This window comes from Dromaius novaehollandiae, chromosome 23 (genome assembly GCF_036370855.1).
Source record: "Dromaius novaehollandiae isolate bDroNov1 chromosome 23, bDroNov1.hap1, whole genome shotgun sequence".
NCBI lineage: Eukaryota > Metazoa > Chordata > Aves > Casuariiformes > Dromaiidae > Dromaius > Dromaius novaehollandiae.
The window spans coordinates 6,639,798-6,653,494 of record NC_088120.1 but is presented as its reverse complement, the minus strand read 5'-3'; the positions used below and the strand labels follow the sequence as shown (position 1 = coordinate 6,653,494).

General features: G+C 50.0%; 1 protein-coding gene across 1 annotated transcript; it reads left to right on the top strand.

Moving 5' to 3' along the window:
- The first annotated feature begins 1,738 nt into the window (after positions 1-1,738).
- LOC112981223 (CCN family member 2-like) lies at positions 1,739-13,697 on the top strand. Its single transcript, XM_026096713.2, has 5 exons — positions 1,739-1,895; positions 7,147-7,360; positions 10,904-11,155; positions 11,424-11,632; positions 11,746-13,697. Exons 1-5 carry the CDS (start codon positions 1,836-1,838, stop codon positions 12,055-12,057), a joined length of 1,047 nt encoding a protein of 348 aa, XP_025952498.1. The 5' UTR covers positions 1,739-1,835; the 3' UTR covers positions 12,058-13,697.

The window sequence follows — 13,697 nt, the reverse complement described above, 5'->3', positions numbered from 1 at the left end:
CACAAATGTAATGCCTTCAAATGCCCCATGTGGTCTGGAGTTCAGCTGTGGCTTATGTCCTTGCTGTGTGAGAACATGAGAGCAGAGGTGTGTAGCGCTTCATCCCTGTCTCATGTATGAACAGTGGGAAAACACCTGGCAAAATGCGAGCAGCTAATTTTAGGCAACAACATAGCTTAAAGTGCCAAGCTTTCCAAAAGGGAAGGAACCTATAGCCAGGCAGACTGCCTTTAGCTCCCAACTGCTTGAGGGCACTGGATGTTTATGCCACCTCCAGTACATTAAATCTGTTGTGTGGAGACATAATCCTTTGTTGTGACATTAGAGGTAGCTGTTACGGAAATGATTGTGAAATCCCTCATCTTATTGAAGAGGAAAAGGAGGAGGTGTGCGAGAGGTGATTTGCACTGTGCTAATGCTTTCCAACCGCAAATCCCAAGGGGCTTCCCAAGGGCTTATTAATTAAGGGTGAGAACTGCTTGATTTCAGCAGTGGACAAGCAGAGTCATGGGAAGAGGGGAAGCTCAGCTGGTGTTGCATGGGGACCTAAAAGAACCCGAATAAAATGCAGGGCCTGATTCCCAGGTAACAAGCCCTACACCTGGAGGCAGGCAGGAAGGAGGCTGAACGTAAAGGAGCCCCTGTGCACTCCCTGTATTTTTCCTCGTCTCCCATCCTACACTCCACTCGGATGTGGTAGGGGCTCAGTGAACTCTGTGCATGCTCCTGCCCCATGTGCTATGCCTGGAGCCGGAGCAAGGCTAAGACACAGCTATTAAAACACTTTGACTCTGGGAAGGTCCCTGACTCAAAGGCACGGCTGCATCCTTTTAAGGCTGCTTCATGTGCCTGCACGGAGGATCCCTGTCCCGTTCCCACCCCAGGCCAGCAAGGACTAAGAGTGCCCTCTGCTGCACTCGCTCTCCTCATCCTTTCGTGGCAGCGTTCTGCTTGCTCTTTGGGAATAAACAAAACTATTTTTCTATATAAAAACCCCCTTTCCTATTATGAAGGTCTGTCTTAATGAATTCCTAGCTGTGCAGGAGCCTGGTTATGTATTTTGGCAGCAAACAGAAAAGATAATGCCCTGGGACATGAATGCGTGATATCCTGCATTGATTTTTGAGGTGCAAATAAAACACTGTGGGGAGCTGCTGTCCTTTAACAATAACCTTCACCCCGTAGCTTTTCATGGCCTCGAAGACAAGCAGCTCCTCGTTGCAGGAGTCCAGACATCAGTCTCTGTAGTCGGGAAGCTTTTATTTCTTGGAGCTGGCAGCACTGCGAGTGCTGCTGATGCACAGGCAGTTACGGTACCTAATTGCTCCCAACAGTGCTAAACTTTCCATCTCTCCTTCTGTTCAAAGGAAAAAGAAAATGAGCACCACAAAGCTGTGCTTATTTAAATCCTCAGCTCTCACAGCCAAAAAGGAATGGATGTAGGTAGGGAAAGGGGAGTCAAGGAAGCTGTTCCAGGCTTCATACTTTTGGAATTAGAGGGAAGAATTAAAAAAAAATCATCATAATCCTTCTGGAGCTTTTTACTGGGATTTGATTTACCCACGTGGAATGTAACCGAGCTGTGGGCCCCACCGGCAGCCCCGTAACCGCCAGGGCCACAGGAATCTGCTCAAGTTCCCTGGAATTTGCACCCATTTTGGGTTGCTTTCCAGCCTGTCACTCAAAGGCAGGGCCCGCCCCCTCCAGGAGGCTATTTAAAGAGGAGCTGGTGTGCGACTTTCTCCAAAGAGAGACAAGAAACTCCGAAGCAGAAAGGGAGCGAGAGAGTGAGTGGCTCAGTCGGCAGCCTGAATCCCCCCTTCCCTTTACTCGGGATGTCTGGCAGCTCGGGGACAGTGACCTGGACCCTGCTCCTTCTCCTTGCACCTGGCTGGGTACGTATTGCACTGCAGCAGCTCTGTTTGCTGGCTGAGCATTGCAACTTCTTGCTTTGATGCATGCGAGTGCTTTGGGCTGAGTAACTCCCACAGCAGCCACCTGCCTCAGGGCTTCCCAGACAAGTTTGGCTTTAGCAGAGCAGCGCAGATGCACTGCGCAGCTAAATCGTGCTCCAAGCTGCACCGTGTGTAATACCTGTCACCTGAGGATCTTGAAGCCCTTGGCAACTGTGAATGGATTTTGTTTCACTTTGCTCTTGTGAGTTAGAAGCCAGCCCTGGTTTACGAGAGGGAAGAAGAGAGCAGAGAGGTGAAGTCACCAGGTTTATGGCACTGCAAGGAATAAAAAAAAATCTCATCTCCCAGTTCCTTACCATCACCATCCTCCGCCGGCTGCCACTGAACCTGCCCTCCCACCCGTTTGTTCCCAGAAACGGTGATCCTCGGGAGGAGATCAGACTGCAGCCTCTCTGGGGCAGGGTTTGTCTGCCTGTGTGCTGGTACAAGCACTTGCACAGAGCAGCTCTGACTTGCTTAGGACTTGTGTGCTACTGCAGTACCAGTAATAGCAGGAACGTTGTTGCAATCATTAACGTAGCTGTTAAAATAAGACCTAAATTGCAGTAAGTACCTTTTGGATCAGTGAAGAAGTCAGATTTGCACTACGAGCAGCTGTGCTGAGTGAGGCTTATTGCGCTGATACATGCAATAAACTGCTGGCTGACGGGATTTGTTTGATCGTCCCTCGCAGCGCGCAGAAGTGTGCCGGCCCCTTTCCCGCAAGGAAGCGCGTCCTGCGCATCCAGTGCTGCAGGGATGTCCGGGCAGTTCCTGGGGTCTGCGATGGTTTTCTGGTTTCTTGCCCTGACCCCGCGTTGGCAGCAAGCATCATGCTAACCTTACAAACGACAGCAGTAAAACTCCTCACTGTGATGCTTTATCAGGTATCCAAAATGAGGTTGTTTTTTCCCCCAACTTTGCTGAATGCTTTGAAACGGGACTTTTGACTTTCTTCTATTCCCAGCTCGGGGAGAAGTCATGTTTAGTGGATAGAGCAAGGGAATGAGAGCGGTTACTCCCGAAACCACCTCCCACGTTGTTCAGAGGTGAGAGTAGGATTGGGATTCCTGGGTGTTATTTTTAGCTCCGTGCAGCTCTTATAACCTGGGCAAGTCAGGTCATCTCCGCGTCTGTTCTGTGTGTGCGAAATGGGAGTGATGGTTCTTATCTCGCACAACGGGGCGTTGCGCAATGTAGCGCAGCAGCGTTGGGGAGGTGCCTTGAGATCCCGTGGTGGAGGGAGAGCAGGTATGATCCGTGGTAATTCAGTGTTTGGAGTATGCACATAGCTGTGTTTTGACTACTTCAGGCACTGCCAGTCTTGGAGTGCGAAAGAGAACCAATTATGTATTTATTATATTACCTCTACCTCGCAGCAGTGATGCCTGGCTCCCAAAGCTCCTGGCAAACAGCTAGCTCGGTTTCACAGCCCTCCTTTCCCAGCCCTTTGAAGGCAGTCGTGAGCCCCAGCACGTTTCAAAAGTCCTCTTTAGTTTGGCCCTGTTAGCTGCTTCCCTGGGCTCACAGGGACACGGGTGACGGATCAGAAACAAGACCTCCTGCCTGGCTGTGCCGCAGGACCCCTGCCGCTGCCGAGATGTGAGCTCGGGTCCCCCGCTCCTGCCTCCACGAGGGCATGGGGGGAGAGGTTTGCATGGATTTGAAGCAGAAAACATGCTCACCTTCCTCCCCCCGAAGGTAACTGGGTTTCAGCCTGCAGTGCCGGCAGTTGGGAGATGGCTTGTTTTGACTTGTCAGCTGAGCTGGTGGGACTTGGGAGTGAGCGGTGGGAATAGGTGTGGAGCACAGCGATGGGAGTCCTCTCGTCAGGCTGTGTCCGCTCCAGCTGCGGCTTGGCCGTCGCTCAGGGCTCTGGGGAGTGGCGGATTCACGCGTGATGTTTGCGATCAGTATGAGAGCTGCCAGCAAAGCTGGGAGCAGGGAGAGTAATATTCCAGGCTTTAGGCCTTTCTTAAATCTATAGCCTCGATCTGCCATACTGGTTCTGTTCTGCTGCTCTCAAAGTGGATGGAAGTATACGGTTAACCTCAACAGAAACAAGATCAAGCCTATAGGGAATCTGAAGCACGGACCCTGCTCGATGGAGAGTAAGAGTGTAATTTTAGGGATGGACATTTCTAAGTAGATTCCCTCTGCCCCCGGGTCTGTGGCATGTTACGTGGGGATGTCGGTCCTCGTGTTCTGTGTGGGTCTGTAGCAAAGCCCTGAACGTGAGCCCCTGCTCGCGTTCCCTCCGGTTCTTTATGATATTTTGGGCAGTTTCCCCACTGTGTTGAAACAACTCCTAGAAGCAGTCCTTGAAAATAATACAGGGTGGAGGGTGCTCCGTGCAGAAGGCAATATGATCTGCTATTTCACCTCTTTGAAAGTGCTGGGAAAGCAAACTGAGTAACGGAGCGCTCTAGAAAGTTGGTTCAGCGCTGACTCTCTACCAGCTGTTCCCAGCTCGAGAAGTTCTTCCTGCCAGGTAGTTTATTCAATGTTGAGAGTGCACGCGGCCAAAAAAGATTTCAGCTCATTCTTTGCTCATTTGGGCCTGTGAGAGGAGCAGCAGTTATAAATAGCAAGAGCTGACTTTGCTGAAGTGCACGGGAGTCCCAACACATCCTGGGGCCAGGTGGACTGGATGATGGAAAGAGGCATGTCCGAGGTGACTGGTTGGAAAGTCTCTAAACATTAAAGAGCCCTGCAAATATGGACAATTTGGGCCTTTGGAGTCACGCTTTTGCTCACAGATGGGGAGAGTGAGGCACAGAAGAGATGGGGAGGTACAGAGTCACCCAGCAGGTCTCTGATGCTTCTGAGACCAAAATTGAGATGTTTTTGTGCTGAAAGCAGCTGTAATATGAGGCAGTGAAGCTGACTTATAAAAAGAAGGTAAATCAGGTGGTCTAGTTTCTTTGGGCGAGTTCTTAAAGGAAATAAATAAAGGGGAGAAAGAAAACTCAGTCGGGTTTAATCCTCGTGTTCTGTGTTATCCTGACAGAGGTTGTTTTGGTTTGGTTTTTTTCCCGGTAGGAGAGACATCCTGAGAGTGTTTCTTTTTGTGGCATGTGGCTGACACTGTTGAAAAATGCTTGTTGTTGTTGTTGTTGTTGTTGTTTTTTTCAGTGCATGGATTACATCTTAATACAGGTCCCATGTTAGACAGGCTTTGCCCCTTTTCAGGTCTCATGTACCCACCACCCGCCTCGTCCATGACTGAATAGCACGTCCCCTTGGCAGCTACAGTGGTTGCCAACATGAAAACCAGTAGGAAAGCATTTCTGTATTTTTAGCATCTTTTAATGCGCTTTAGCAGTTGGGGGGAGATCCCTATGACGTGCCAGCTCCCAGCAAGTGGTCCTAGCACTGCAGCCCGAGAACAGCTGGGCTACAGGCAGTAGGGGCTTATTTCCAAAAAAGCTTTGCACTAGGAGCTTTCAAGGGGAATTATACAGATTCCTGCTGAATATGGTAAAACTTTGGGAGATCTTGTGAGCGAAGATCTAGACTGATCCCTGTCCTATGCCGTACTGTGCTAATAGTTACAGAAGTATAAAACAGTTGGCATCTTCTGACCCCATGTGAGCTAAAGTTAGAACAGCTGTTTGAAGCAACAGCCAAAACAGCTGGAAGAGTTTTACTACTGTTATTGGTGACAAAACACAATATCCAGGGAAGCTTCACAAGCGAGGGCTGGATGGCATATAACAAGTGCACACGGAGCTGTAGCAAGATTTCTTTTTTTTTTTTTTCTTTGCCTCCTGGATATCTCTGTTGCAGGCGTCCCCCTCTCACCTTCCCCCAGGCTTTGCAGAGCTGCAGCTGGAGAATCCCTCGTGCTGGGTGGCAGCAGCCAGGTCCGGCAGTGGAACCGCAGTGTGTTTGCGCTGTCGGGCGCTTTCCCTTTCACCCCACCCTGGCTGTGCTGAGCGTGGATGTGCTGCGCAGGAGCTCACAGCTACACGGCATCGCAGAACGTTTTGCAGGCAGCACCTGAGGTGCTCTACGGGCCGGGGTCGGATCAGCCCCGCAGCAGCAGCTGCCCCTGGGGTGGGAGCTGGCCGGCGCCTAGCAGGGCGCAGCATGGGAGCACTGGGAGCTGGAGTAGGGCCCTTCCATCCCTCTGAAACTGCACAGAGAGCTTTAAAGAGCAGAAGCTGAATGGGAATCCAGGTTAGAATTAGCACCTTGATTTTTTTCAGAGGAAATACAAAAGGATCTTTAGAGACCATGTGCTGTGCACCTTTAACAGTCGTGGTTTTCCTTCCTGCCCAAATCTGGGTACATCCAGCGCTGAGGCTGATGTATCTATTCCAAGCTGGTTCCGGACAAGGATGCCACATATTAAACCACTGGCAGTGTTTAAAGCAGTGTTTAAAGCTTTTTCCAGAGAAGGTGACCGTCCTTCAGACATAGTCTTACCTCTGTTTAGTATCTGAAGGGCATAAAAGCCAAGGGTGGATTTTGGGAGGTGGCCAGGGCTTCTGAAACGCTACCAAGCTGTAGCAGTCCCAAGGGACCCAGCTGTGAATTTGTAAGGTCCCGAGGAAGGTTGGTTACATGATGTTTCCCAGAAAGGAGAGGGGGAGAGGGCATATCTGTGGAATTACTGAAGAAAGCATGAGGTCCAGGGGACGAAATGGGGCCTGGGAGGTTTTGGTGTGGTTTTCAGCTATGTCAAAGTCTGCTGGCTGATTTTGGGCAAGTTGCTTCTCTGTGTGTCTTGTTTTTTCCATCTTCAGCCTGTGCCTAATGATGTTACTGCAGAGTGCTTTGATGTTGTTTTTTTTTTTCCTGAACAGGCCTATATAAAAGCTGAGGATTGCTTATTATTAATAATTACTATTTAATTGCTTCCAGGGAAGAGGAGGGCTGAGCTGTGCATGGGACTCCAAGCTACTGCTTGTCCTGTTTGTTTTGGCCCTGCTTCCTAGAGGCATCTTTATTCCTTGAGCTTCAGACGAGCTAGGGATGAGAAAAGGATGAGTCAGAGTCCTCGGGAGCTGCACGCACAGGCCTCTGCCACGGGGCTCGCTGGTGGAGGGAGAAGTAGATCTTCATGCTCTGCTAGCGATGGTCTTGGAGGCGGCGGGGTGTCTGTGCTTGAAACGGGTTCATGTTTCTCGTTTCTCTGCCTGGCTTGCGGGAGACTCATTCTCTCCGTGGCTTGTGTGCTCTCCAGGTAGAAGCGCAGCCCTGCACCTACCCCTGCCAGTGTCCCTCCCAGCCGCTGCAGTGCCCTGCTGGCACCAGCCACGTGTTGGATGCCTGTGGCTGCTGCAAGGTGTGCGCCAGGCAGCTGGGCGAGCTCTGCTCCCTTCAGAAACCCTGTGATCATCACAAGGGACTCTACTGCGACTTCTCCAAAATCCACAGAGGCAGCGGGATCTGCTTAGGTGAGAGCTGTGTGTTCGGTTCCTGTGCAGTTTGCTTGCGGCCCCTTCAGTCCTCTGCCTGCGGACCTCCCAGAAGCACCGCGGTGTTGGCAGCATTTCTCGCAGTGCTCAAACTCAGATTGATCCAGTCTCATCCTGAGAGGTCTGTGCCACCCCTGTGAGCCAACAGACGCTCTCGTACTGATGCACACACAAAGTATTTGCTTCTGTTGGGAAGGATATTTCCAAAGGCACATGTGGGAGGTTGGGGCTCCCCTTCGTCCTTGTGACATTGTTATGGGAGATCCTGTGACCCTGTAGTGCCCGTGGGTAAACGTTGGCAGTTTGGATTTTTATTGTGGAGGATTATTGCTTTGGAAATCTCATTGCATTGCACTGGAGACTGGCTTTTTGCACTCAACTGCTTACATGCAAGAGGCATACCTGTATTTCTGGCTTTAGCATGTGGGTAGAAACAGCTAAACGACTCATTTGCAAAGCAGTGTGTCCATAGAAAGTGAGAATTACTGTGCCAGGCAACTACAAATGCAAACCTGCTTTCTCTAAATTAATTCTGGGGCTTCTTTTTAGTCAGAAGAAAATTGTTTCTGACTTCTGTTGTTTAGTTATCTGTTAATCTGTTTAATTTTCCTCCTTCTGGTTATTGTGACCTTTAGAGGCCATAGCATGAGCTTCCCATTACTTTCTGTAGGAATCGATACACCTGCAAGCTGATGACTGAAGCTTAATAAGGTGTATAGGCGTAATAATATCCAGCAGCTGTAAGCAAGACTGGAAACGGGGTATATGTTTGTAATAGTGAAGGTAGCTAAATCATTGGAATGATTTACTCAGCGCAGAGGAGGCTCCTTCTTGGAGACTCTACATGAGGCCTGGACATCTTTCTAAAATGTGCCATATTCACCATGAGCTACGGGATGTATATGAGGAACAGATATCAAGATTTTGGGGTGGGATTCTCTGGCCTCTGTTATGTGGAAAATGAGACTAGAAGATCACAACTGACCTCTTTGCCTTTAAATGAGGAGCTAAGATTTTTTTATGGCAGAATTTCCAAGTGACTTATAGACTATAGACCAGGATATCTCCATGTGTTGAACTGAGGATGTGGGTCATAACGTCCTTGGGTGATATTTTTGTAATGTTTACCTTGATAGCCCCAAAAATGGGGAATTTTGGAGACAGTAGAGGATGCTGAGGATGTAGTGATGGGTTGAACAAAGGGAAAGATCAGCTTTTGTGAAGGGAGAAAAGAGGGCTTACTGGTATCCACATGAGAAAGATGTGATGGGAGCAGAAGAGAGAGGTGTTAAAATGCCAAGGGAAAAGCTTGTAGGCTGGGTACCAGCCTGAAGGCAGTATCAGAAGAGGCAGAAAGGGAACTGTTGGAGTGAAAATTATTAAATTTGTTTAACATTAGCACAGTACATAGCACTTTATATACTGCAGCAAGGGAAGAATTCCTCCATGGAGACCTCAGAGTATCGGAAAGGTAGGAAAGATCCCTTGGTAACTCTGAAGGGCGAGAGCCCAGGGGAGTGGGGTGGTCGGGGTGGGTGCAGGGAGCTTTCAGAGCTGCATTGGCGGAGCCGCTCGCTTGAGCTCTGCTGTATTCCTTGCAGAGGAGGGCAAAAGTCTCCTTGGCTGGAATTGGTGTCTGGAGGCAGGAAAAGCCCGTGGTGCCAAACGGAGCTGGTAAATAAAGAGCCCTCTCACTCCACCAGTGCGATTCATTTTGGTGCTTTAATTGGATCAGGTCAACAGGAAAGTGAAGTCATTGTAAGGTAATGAAAAGCATGACTGAATGATTGAATTTTGAAAACATAATAAAAACCCAGAGCAGGCTGCCATTCCTTGGGTGGGGAGGAGTGCTTCTGAGGGAACGGCATGATCAGTTCGAGGGCTTGGGCTAAGAACCAGTGAAAGAAGGCTTAAAAATAGGTATGAATGGCCATGTAGAAGTGGACCGCTTCCACTTTGATGGAAAAAGTGAGGATTTTGAAACTTCCAAGTAAGAACAGCAGGAGTATTTTTATACCAATGGCACTGAAAAGAGTTGCAAGTTGAGATCCAACTCTGGTTAGAAACAAGGCATTAGCAGACCAGAAGGATTTGTGTCCTCTCAAGGACTAGGTGGAAAGGAATGAGGCTCGCTCTCGTTGTTTGGTCCAAACGCTTTCTGCCTGAGACAATGTTCCAGTCCACGGGCAAGAAGGACTAGGAGAAAATAGATCAGGTTTCCTGGTAAGCTTTCACAAGCAGCCAAGAATCCCTCATTTTGGTAACTTCCCAATAGAAGTTTTGCTTGGAAATTTTTTAAGGGTCAGAAATGCAGAAAGAGGCAGCTGACTAGAGCTGAGGCAACTCTGAGAGTTCAACACTTCATTTCAGGCTGAAGACCAAAAAAAAAAAAAAAAACCCCACTCTCAAAATTTTCCATGAATTACCTGGAAGACTTGTTTGGATCTGTCAAAACTTTGCACTTTGAGTATATCAAAATATTTAATTTTGATCTTTATAGTATATAAAATAACTATCCAAGCAAAATGTTTCCCCTTTTATGGGTTCTGTCCAACAAGAATTTTGGTTTTGACATGAGCTATTGTTAAGAGTATAAAGGAAATTTTTGATATTAGATTGAAATGGTTCAGTTGTTTCCCACTGAAAAAGTTGATGAAATTGATACGGGCCTGGGAAACTCTTAACCAAGTACGAGTTTTCTGCTGGAAAAGTCTTCCACTGGAAAAATTGTGGCCACTGCAAAATTACAAACTTCTGAGCGCTGTTCGCACCTGCGGACTGAGGATTGGTCCTATGTGTTAGATACTGTGTTTCCGTTTCCCTCATTTAAGTTTTATAGGGAAGGAGTGAAAGACTCCGAGGAGGGCTGCAGACGAGAGGTCTGGAGATCAGGATGCTTGAGCAGACAGGAACAAATAGAAAAAGTTGTGACTGGAAGGAAGAAAAGATTCATGAATCGCAGAGAAGCCAAAAAGCTCATAAACCCAACGTGTTATTTTCCTTTTATAGGTCACCTTTAAACATGTGGGAAACCAACTGCTCACAGAAAAATGTTGCCTTTTGGTCTTGTAGGAATAGCTGGAACAAAACTGCAGGTTCTTGTATCGTGTCAGGAATGCATCTTGCACAACGTCGCTGACCAGGGCACTTACTGAGTCTGGCAGGGAAAACTCTCTGACTCAGGAACAAGCTGTTTATAAGCTGGAGGTCTGTAAAGAGAAAGTCCCGCTTAGCAGCTCATCCAAGTGGGGAAGAGATTTCTCTAGTGAACTCTGGGAGGTCTGGCATGGCTAAAGCCAACTTCCAAAATCAATATCAGGAATACCCTGGGGTCCAGGGAGCCTAACACCAAATGCACTGACTTTTGCTGCATCCAGCATTGGGATCAGAGTCGAGGAGAGGCTGTGCATGGGTGTTTGTCCCTCATGAAGACATCAGGAGGCCCAGCAGCCCTACGAGGCAGAGGCTGTGCTGTCAGCCCCATACCAGCTGCTTAACTTCTCCTCTGCCCCTTTCCTACAGCTCATGAAGGGGCAACTTGTGACCTGCTGGGCAAGATCTACCACAACGGGGAGAGCTTCCAGCCCACGTGCAAGCTGCAGTGCATCTGCATGGACGGGGCCATTGGCTGCATCCCCCTGTGCTCCGACGACCTGCGGCTGCCGTCCCCCGAATGCCCCAACCCCCGGCGGGTGAAGTTTCGCAACAAGTGCTGCGAGGAGTGGATCTGCGAGGAGGGCAGTGAGGAAAACCGCTTCGAAACAGCCATGGCAGGTGAGTGGTGGATGGACGGGATGGGGCTGGGGAGGCGCGGGAGCAGGTGATCAGCACGTTGGGTGGGAGCTGTTTGCTAGGGAACAGAGATAAGCCCAAGCTGCCTTTGGATTGGGGCCCTACATTGCATCTTTGATTGCCTCCTGTTGTCCTTTGCTGATGTCTGTGAAGAGTTAGGCCAAGCTGGGAGCAGCCCCATGGACCAGCTTTGTGTCACGCTCTGTCCCAAGCCCTGAACGTTGCCTTGTATCTCCTCTGCGTGGCTCAGTTTTCAGGGAGACTCCAGCCCAAAAGCCGGAGCTGAATAACCTGCAGGAGAACTGCTTGGTGCAGACCACCGAGTGGAGCGCCTGCTCCAAGAGCTGCGGGATGGGCATCTCTGCCCGAGTAACCAACGACAACCCCCAGTGCCGCCTGGAGAAGGAGACCCGGCTCTGCATGGTCCGGCCCTGCGACTTCCCTATGGAGAAAACCAAGGTACTGGCTTGGGGAGAGGGGAGGAGACATGACACAGTGAATGGCAGGGAAGGTGGACCTCTTATCTGATTCTTGCATTCTTGTTCACCCTTTTGCTGCTGCTCTCTCCCTAGAAGGGGAAGAAGTGTGTGCGGACCCCAAAGCCACGCCAGAGCCTCCACTTTGAGTTCTCGGGCTGCACCAGCAGCCGTTCCTACCGGCCCAAGTTCTGCGGGAGCTGCACGGACGGCCGCTGCTGCACCCCCTACATCACCAACACCGTGGAGGTGGAGTTCCGCTGCCCTGAGGGGGACTTCTTCCAGCGGAAGATGATGTTCATCAAGATGTGCTCCTGCCATTACGACTGCCCCCGAGACAATGACATCTTCTTGGCCACGTACCACAGGAGGATGATTGGAGACCACGTCAAGACAGAGAGGCAGTAGCCCTCTCCATGCCAGCTCTGCAGGCCAAGGTGTCAAGAGGGCTCTGCAGTGCTTTTGTGGCTGTGTCCCAGGACAACGCAGCCTCTTCCCCCTCTGTGAGGGGCTGTGCTCTTCAGAACGGCACCATTTGCCACCAGTGGTCTCGGAGGCCTTGCTAACAAGCTAAGGTGCCTGGAGGGAACAGCCCCATCAGTCCCAGGCTGCTGGCCCAGACCTAGAGTTGTGCAAAGGTCAGGGAAGGAATCCGCACTGAGGTTCCTCAGACAACCTGCACCTTGCTGGGGAGGTGACCAGAAACGGGCCTGAGCTACAAACTTGATCCACGTTCCCACAGACGTGATGGGAGAGTGGATCGAAGCCATGTGGCTCCAGCCTGTCCCCAGCTGAGAGCACAGCGGGTGCAATTCCCCAAGGCCATTAGCCTGCCAGGACCATGCAGCGAACCCAGAGCATGAGCCAAAGGGGAAGTCCAGGCGGCCTGAGCTGATGTAGAGCTCTGCAGCTTGTTTTCTAGCAGAACGGGGCTCTGATGTCTGTTGATGCAAAGCATCTCAGCAAGGAAAGTGGTCCTGGCCCAATGCTGGGCTCATGCTGAGTCTTGCAATTATTTTTGGCTAATTGGATCTAAGAAGCTGGCAAAGCTCTTTCCTGTCCCTTTTGCCTACCCTTCTCCCTTCCACACGCTTTTCCATCAGCAGCTTTTTTCCAGAGCAGTTTGCTCCTAGAGAGCCCATTTCAGATACACAGGTCCAAGGAGCTCTTCCAGCATAAAATTCGGTTGAGTCAGGCTGCCAGTCTGAGACATGTCCCCCTGTCAGTTGTTGGTGCCAGCAGTGGATATTTCCTCTTGTCCCTTTTGTAATCACTCTGGAAACGGTTCCTGGGTGGGAGATGAAGCTGGGCTCTGGGCTCGTACACTCGTGATAGAGTTGCAACTGCGTTTCAGCTCTGGAGTCTGTCTTGCTTGTGGGTCATAAGCTGCAAGGACACAGTTCAGCTCGCACCTCCCTGGGGAGTTTGAGGCAGGGGCAGGAAAAATTGTCCCTATTTGTAACCAGAGCAGATGTAATCTGGAGTTACTGAGACAATGACGTGAAGAACTGCTTGGTGCTGGGGGTTCTCCACCCGCGGGCTTCACTTCTTGCCCCAGACCTGCGCTGAGTCTCACTGCCATTAAAAATGTGCTGCTCGCCCTGATTGCCAGCCCGTAACTCCTGGACGGACCAGCCCAGGAGCGTCCCCGAGAGCACCCACCGGGCTCAGACGCAGCCCGCAGAAACACAGCCTGCCCTGAGGATGCTGAAATGCCAGCTCGGGGCACGCGTATAGCAGCAGCCCCTCTTCTCTTGCGCTCTCGGCCTGCAGATGCTCATGAGCCTTCAGCTCCTGTTACCTGTAATCAGTTTGAACTGTAAATAATTTGTCTCTTGGTTTCTGATTTTTTTTTAAAGGCCTTTGTACAGTTTTTGTATCCTTTTATCACCACCTTGCTTGGAGTCTTCTCATGATGTAGATTTTTTTTTCCCCTTCCAGTTCTGGCCTGAACTTTTTTCCATGCCATTTACCTGCCTTCTGCGTGTAAAACTAAGCTGAGGGTCGCACTTTACTCGACGCTAATAAATCTCTCTCTATTTTTTCCA

Coding starts and splice junctions, on each gene's coding strand:
- LOC112981223 (XM_026096713.2), top strand. CDS start 1,836: ATGTCTGGCAGCTCGGGGACAGTGACCTGGACCCTGCTCCTTCTCCTT. Junction 1,896..7,146: donor TTCTCCTTGCACCTGGCTGG/GTACGTATTGCA, acceptor TGTGCTCTCCAG/GTAGAAGCGCAGCCCTGCAC. Junction 11,156..11,423: donor CTTCGAAACAGCCATGGCAG/GTGAGTGGTGGA, acceptor TGCGTGGCTCAG/TTTTCAGGGAGACTCCAGCC.